At 42.1% G+C, this 7,857-nt stretch overlaps 1 protein-coding gene across 1 annotated transcript in view; it reads left to right on the top strand.

The window, feature by feature from the left end:
* Positions 1–7,857, top strand: part of VWA3B (von Willebrand factor A domain containing 3B) — a 41,917-nt gene that overhangs the window by 8,617 nt on the left and 25,443 nt on the right. The window contains exons 6-7 of the mRNA XM_009869613.1: positions 4,063–4,232; positions 6,105–6,229. Of these exons, the coding sequence (XP_009867915.1) occupies positions 4,063–4,232; positions 6,105–6,229 (295 nt within the window). The remainder of the gene's footprint in view (positions 1–4,062; positions 4,233–6,104; positions 6,230–7,857) is intronic.

Here is a 7,857-nt window from a genome sequence, read left to right as displayed (position 1 = left end):
GAGAAAACATCTTCCTTCCACTTTCTTTGCCATATATTTTTTTCAGATCTTTAAGTTTGTAAGAAAATTGCTAGTATTGACATTATTGAAGACAGGGAAACCATTTTTATTTTGTTATGTATCCTAAATGCTGATGAAAATTTGTAAAAAAAGTCAAAACCAGTAAGTACAGAGATTTATTTAAGCATTAACTCATGGTAGGGGAATGCAAGTCCTTTTTTTCATCAGTCAGGTCATAGCTAGGGTTTCTTCCAGAACAAAAAGATAAAGCATGCACAGATATTGCTGCAATTAAATTTTCTGTGTTTCTGAAAGTACCGTATTACTTTACTCATTATAGCAGAGTCACAAGTATATATGTCATAAAACATGTATATTATCATTTGAGTTAATCACTTAAAACTTGTGTTATTAAAGAGATATGTCATGAACTTTACTTAAAATGGACATTGTTTCAGTTCTCTAGCACCTGAAATTAATGGAAAAATGGGCCTACTGTGTGGTCTAGAATCATTGGGTTTCACTGCTATTAAGATTCATCCCTGTGCACAGATCCAATTGTAACTTCTTTGTAAATCTCATTCTGAGGCACTGTTTTAAGGAGAAGAAAAATTTGGCTTGAATTTCCTTCTGGTTCCCTGTGCCAGAGGATTCACATCCAGATGAACCTTGATGTTTGGAAACTGATATTAAAAAAGAACTGGATGACGAACAAATTGTATAACAGTGAGATTTTTTTGTGACTGCTTTTTTAAATGCCTCCTTCAAAAATTTTATTAACATTTTCAGTTTACAGAGTATTACTGATTTCATGGTGGGAAACAAAGAAGATCTTGCTTAGTTTTCAGTAGTGTCTGGATTAAAAAAAGGCTTACTAGCCCTGAGGAGTCTGCTTATAAATAAATAGAGATTAAAATCCATCCAACAGTGAGATGTCTATCACTTTTTTTTCTGGACATTGGTAGGCTAGTGGGTAATCATGACAGGTGCTCAAATAAAAAGAAAACCAACTTCAATTACTCCTAACTGCAGTCATTATCATTCATGACTGACAGCTCACTTGAATGCAAGCTTCCCTGTACTGCAGGCTGGGGGAGAACCTGTTCAATCCTAGGCAAAAGCTGTCTGCTCACCGAGTAATCGTAATCGTACATGACTCCTTCCTCAGAACTGGTGCACCGGGTTTGCACGGCATGGGTTTGGGGCTGCAGGGGCCACGCAAACCCAACACAATAGGCGCCATCCGCAGAAGTTCCTCAAGATCACTCTGCTGTGAGGTTGGAATCCTTCAAACTCTACCTGCCACAGGTGCATCCACAGCGTTTCACTTGCTATTCTCTATAGGTGCCGCTCTGCAAAGTGTAGGTCACCTGTCCAAAACACACCCCCCCACTATGGTAAAGACTGTGAGGAACTGCTCATGTTGTTCTCCTTCCTGTTCTTGTATGAAGTTTGTTTGCTTGTTTGGATGGCTGCTTAGATTGTAATTTTAAAAAGTGAAGGACTAAATGAAAGGGTTTCAACCTCTCCCCACTAATCTGTAAGGAACATTTCCTTTGTGGTATGGTATTGGTGGGTCTGTAGCTGAGTGAATTGTCTGTGGTTAGCCATTTTGTTTATTTTCTTCTGAGGAGCTGGTTCTGCATCAGCTATATCTGAGAAATTTCAGCATTTTAAAAGCTGCGGAGGCAGGCAGTAAGTCCTCTGGAGGAAGTGTGAAAACTGATATCCCTACTGAATATCAAGTTTATGAATTACTGGCACTCTTAGGAGGGAGGGGGAGAAGATGCGAATCTGAAGGAACACAGGGAAACGTGGCTGTGCAGTACACATGCCTTCCCCCAAGTCAAGAGACTCTTCAGCAAAAGCAATAGGAACAAAGTGTTGTCCGAGGACTGGGTGCCAGCTGGGAGAGCTGGGTGCATGCTTGGATAGATTTTTTTCCCCTCAAACAGAGAGGGAACCTTATAAAAACTGAGGTAAAGCACAGAGAGGTGAGAAAGTTCTTTTGTTTTGTTACTGTGCACCTTTTTCTAAAGCTAGTAAATGTTTTGTTGATCTTGCACTTTAAAGAAACACATTCATTCTTCTCTTTAACCTTAATATTTGTCTAGCACTAACAGTGCCAGGACACCTGGCTAACCACAGGCCTGCTTGCTCCCAGGCAAGTGTGTTCTGTTACTATGGGCCCTGCCTCCCACATGAAGTGTCTCACCCTCTCTACAAGATCCAAGGGAAGCCCGAGGTAGCAAGGTGCTGCTTCATTAATTTGCCTAGTCTAGTCTGAGATTGGCCTGCTGCTTGAGAGAGATTGAGTTGCTGCTTGGGAGAGATGTCTTCCAGTGCTGAGGATTAGCCCAAGTGTTTTGGCAAAAGGTAGAGGAGGTAGAGAGCTTGAATTCCAGAAGTCCATGTCAGTTTGTATCAATGTGATTATGATGTGGGACATTACAGGGATCATACAGCCCGGAAGCTTTGAGTACAAACTGGACAAAAGATGTTCACCTGCCCATCTATTGACTCAAGTAGTTGAAATACGAATGAGTGTCAAAGGCAGTAGTGGAAATGCATGAGCGCACTTATAGGTGACGCCTAATTTGCTTTACTACTGCATGAAATTATGTAGATGCTGAAACATTTCCTCAGTGCCATCTCAGACTCAAACAGTTGTCTTCTCTTTTGTGGTGCCAGGATCCCTAGTGTATTTTTTCAGATAAACAACTGTTTATCAGGTATTTATCAGTTGGTATGTACCATGCCATAGAACTGGTAAGATATACTTATTGTCTTGAAAATCATAATGGGATAGCTCTTGCTACATTTGCTTTTAACGATGGCGAAAATTCAAGAAGCATACTTACTGTGAGGATCGTTAGCTTGGATTAGTGCAGGTAACATAAAATCTCTCGTAATGTAATAAGCAATAACAAAAAGACGTTTTTTTCCACTTCTCTCTCTTCTTGTAGTAACATTTTGAGAATATAAGCATGTGTAGCCGTAATAAACCTGCTAAATGCCCTCTGCCTTGGGAAGTATAACAAGTACAAATTATCTGTTGTTGTGGTTTAACCACAGCTGGCAACCAAGTCTCACGCAGCTGCTTGCACACTCCCCCCTACTAGGATAGGGAAGAGAAGTGGAAGAATACAAGTGAGAGAACTCATGGGATGAGGAAAAGACAGTAGGTAAAGCAAAAAGCCCTTTGTGCAAATGAAGAAAAATGAGGCAGTCAGTTACTCCTTCCCATGGCAGGCAGGTGTTCAGCCATCTCCAGGAGAGCAGGGCTCCATCACTTTTAACGGTGACTTGGGAAGACAAACACCATCATTCCAAATGTGTCCCCCTTCCTCCTTCTTCCCCCAGCTTTATATGCTGAGCAGTACGCCATATAGTGTGGGGCATCCCTTTGGTCAGTTGGGGTGAGATGTCCCAGCTGTGTCCCCTCCCAAGTCCTTGTGCACCCCCAGCCTGCTCGCTGGTGGGGTGAGGTGAGGAGGATAAAAGGCCTTGAGGCTGTGCAAGCACTGCTCAGCAATAATGAAAACATCCCTGGGTTATCGACACTGTTTCCAGCACAAATCCAAAACACAGCCCCTTGCTAGCCACCATGAAAAGCACTAACTGTGCCTGAGCCAAAACCAGCACACCTGGTAGCAGTAGCATTCAAGAAATATGCATCTTTCCCACCCTCCAGACACATGCAGCCAGTAATGTGGAATGTAGCACAGAGCCTTGTCCTGACTAGTAACACAATTGTCCCTCCTTCCATCTGTCCTGGGTTTCAGTTAACTTCAGTGGAAAGGGGCTTGTATTGGGCAGAATCAGACAGAGAGGCTGTGGGCCAGGTTGTCTTCTCACTTCAGGAAGTTTTGTATGGACTTCATTCGAATTACTAGCATACATGAGAGAGAGAACCAAAGATCTGAAAAACTTACAGCCCAAGTCACGCACTACCAAATTTTCCTACCAGTACTCAGCACAGAACAGTGGAGTAAGTACCAGGCACCTATGTTTAACAATGTCTTTCCAATTCCCTTTTCTTTTTTTTCTGTTTGATGACAGGTTGAAGCCATTTATTACTTTGCTGTGGGTGATGTACCAGCGGACACAAAGCAACTACTCCTTGAGAATGTTTCTGACAATCCCTGTCCAGTCAACACTGTATCTTTCAATGCTAGGGAGGATGCAACTATCATTTTTTTGAAAGAGTTGAGCCGCTTGGCCTCTGGCAGGTATGACAAAGAAGAAACACAGTAATGATTTCAGTACTTGTGCTTTGCTGCTGGGAATGGTTTTATTCATGGGGAAAATGAGGCAAAGCAGGTCAGTAAGACATCTGGGGAAACAGCGAAAATAGTCTGAGAGATACGACTAAAATGCAGGACCTACTCGAACAGACCACCTTCTCTCCACATATGTGCTCACTGGCTTGCAGAAAGGCCTTTCCTTTTGTTGTATCCTGAATTGTTTGCCATCTGCTCCTCTTTTGAAGTCTGAAAAATTGTTTAGAGGAAAGGGTCACAACATAAACCAAAAAAAGTTTTTATTATATTGCTTTGTACTTTGTAAGTGTCCACAGGCACCAGCAAAGAACCTAGGGTTGGATTAAGTGTCATATAGACATGTACTGAAAAGGCAATGCCTGTCCTAAACAGGCAGTCCTTGAACAACAGAAAATTAATATGGTGTTATCTGTCAGGCCTGGCTGTATGGAAATACAGTTCTGCACCATGCTCTCTAGCATCTATTTGATATGGTTGATGGAAACTGATCCATTCCACATGGCTCGTTGGCTACTTTATCCTGGAAATCAGCCATGTGGTGAGAATCAGCCTTCAGCAGAAAGGGATAATAAAACTTTAATCTTGATTCTGATATTGAAATCAGGAAAACAAATGAACAAATACAAAAACGCCACAATACCAAATTCATGATGAACAGCAGGAGGGCAGTAGGAGCCAGTAGGTGTTTGTCTGCTTAACAGAAGTCTCCGTACAGTTACAGAGCTGTGAAATGGCTGCTAGCTCTTTCTGTTCCACGGTTGTTTGTGCAAGAGTGGGAAGACCTCCAGCAGTAGAAATCTCCCAAATGACAGCACAGCAATTCCTAAGATGGCAGCTGCTTAGCTCTTTTATAGCCATCTGTGTTTAGAAGCAGCTTTTAAGAGATGGAGTGTCTGCCAAAAAACCAAGACTGTGGGAAAGTGCTATGTTTGCTCTGCTCTGATGTGTGTCTAAGTGACTGTGGTCATTTAAAACTGCGGCACCTCCATGACACCAGGTACATTGCCAGTCACCATTCATCATTTTCTTTTGGCAGTGTTTTCGCCTCCATTATAAATGTTGAGTATTTCTTCTATGGCAGAGAAAGAGGCAAGAAGGACTGTGTCAGGGAGCTCAGAGGAATAATTTTCTTTGATATGATTTCCACTACCTTCTTTTTAGATGAGTCTGGCTTTGGTGTGGAGACATTTTGGGCCAAATAATATCTCACTGGTGGGTATTTGCCCAATAGCTGCCTATAAGTTTGAGTCAGCTTTCCCTTAAGAATTGCCAAGTTCATGGGCTTTTCATGGCTTGAGCCTGTTCCTAGTTTAGTTCTGTTCTAGAAATGCATCTTTTTCCTGCTCTGAGAGCTTTTTTGTTTTGACAATGAGGGTAAATTAAGTCTGCTTAACTTCCTGATTTGTATCTCAATAATGAAATAAATGTTCCTGTTGGGCTTTCAACTGAGAAGATAATCTGATAAAAAGGTGTTAGTGTCATCTCAGACATCTCAAGTGACGTGCTTGCTCAGCATGTTAAAAGCATTAATTAAAAATAGATTTCCAGGAGATTGAGAAGGAAGGTGCATCAGAGTAAATGATACCAAAATGAAAGGATGTTCTTCATGAGAAGGCTTTAGAATGTACACAACTGTATTTAGAAGGTTTGATAATATTCATAGTGTTGTTGGAGTTGAAGGCTTAGTTATCCTAAACAGATAAGCAAATAATTCTGAAGTTGTACGCCACTATGATCCCGCATGTGTGACATACATCTTATTAAAGTTAGAAAAGTATTTATGTATGTTACATACTGGTGAAAATTCATTTTGTATTACAGATTCCATGCTTTTGCTGAGAAGAATGACTACAGAGGTGCCACTGGATCTACACTAAAATATGAAGAGGATGGAAAAGGTCTAATTGCCCTGAATTCCATGAAAGTGAAAGGGCGAATGCCGCTAGGTAGGCAATACAAAAACCAAGATGATACTGATTTTTCAGTGAAATTTCAGAATAGAAACATAATATAGGAACTTGCTAAGTATAAAGTCAACAGAAGCCTTCTGTGGGCATGGGTGGGGTGAAGGCAGGACTGATCAAATTGAAATTCTATGGGTGGGAAGGAAAGGGAAAAGAGAGAAGTGAAGAGAGTAGAGCATGTGCATGTGAGAATGAAAGAGAAGTGAAAAAAAAGAACAACAACACTTATTTAGGGAGATGAAAAGTAATACTGGCATGCTTATGCCAGTGAACATGTGGAAGTGTATAAAGAAATGGCTGAAAGGGAAAGCAGTAGTGTGGAAGACCATCTGATAAAAGAATCACATCACTACAGGCCAAGTTCCTATATAATTTAAGGAGATTAAATCCATATGAGGTTGACTTGCTTCTCTCAATCTCTGAGTTTGTCATAAAGAAAGGCAACATGTTCAATATCTTCATCAATGACCTGGATGAAGGGATAGAGTGTACCCTCAGCAAATCTGCTGATGACACAAAAAGGGGAGGGATGGCTGACACACCAGAAGGCTGTGCTGCCATTCAGCATTACTTGGACAGCCTGGAGAGTTGGGTGGGGAGAAACCCTGTGAAATTTGACAAGGGCAAGCATAGGGTACTGCACTTAGAAAGAAATAACCCCATATATCAGTACCAGTTGGAGGCTGAACTGCTGGAAAGCAGCTCTCTGGAAAGGGATCTGGGAGTCCTAGTGGATAACAGGCTGACCATGAGCCAGCGATGTGCCCTTGTGGCCTGGAAGGACCATGGTGTCCTGGGGCATCAAGAAGAGTGTGGCCAGCAGATAGAGGGAAGCCATCCTCCCCTTCTACTTTGTCCTGGTGAGGCCACATCTGGAATAGTGTGTCCAGTCCTGGGCTCTCCAGTTCAAGGACAGGGAACTGCTGAAGAGGGTACAGCAAAGGGCTATGAAGATGATTAGGGGACTAGAACACCTGACATATGAATAAAGGCTGAGGGACTTGGGACTTTTTAGTCTGGAGAGAAGATTGAGGTGAGACTTTATCAGTTCTTATAAATACTTAAAGGATGAGTGTCAGGAGGATGGGGCCAACCTTTTTTCAGTGGTGCCCAGTGACAAGTCAAGAGGTAATGAGCACAAACTTGAACATAGGAAGTTCCATCTAAACATGAAGAGGAACTTCCTTACTTTGAGGGTGGCAGAGCACTGGAACAGGCTGCCCAGAGTGATGGTGGAGTCTCCTTCTCTGGAGACATTCAAAGCCCACCTGGATGCCATCCTGTGCAACCTGCTGTAGGGGAACCTGCTTTGGCAGAGGAGTTGGACTAGATGAGCTCTAAAGGTCACTTCCAATCCCTAACATTCTGTGATTCTATGATTCTGTAACAAGCACAGTAAAATAGAATCATAGAATCATAGAATCATAGAATCATAGAATCATCATAGAACAATTCAGGTTGGAAAACACCCTTGGGATTATCGAGTCCAACCATTAACCCTACACTACAAGTTCACCCCTAAACCATATCACCCAACACCTCATCTAAACGACACTTAAACACATCCAGGGATGGCGACTCAACCACCTCCCTAGGCAGTCTATTCCAGT

The sequence above is a fragment of the Apaloderma vittatum genome, unplaced genomic scaffold (genome assembly GCF_000703405.1).
Source record: "Apaloderma vittatum isolate BGI_N311 unplaced genomic scaffold, ASM70340v1 scaffold12825, whole genome shotgun sequence".
Classification (NCBI taxonomy): domain Eukaryota; kingdom Metazoa; phylum Chordata; class Aves; order Trogoniformes; family Trogonidae; genus Apaloderma; species Apaloderma vittatum.
This window is presented reverse-complemented; position numbering and strand designations above follow the sequence as displayed.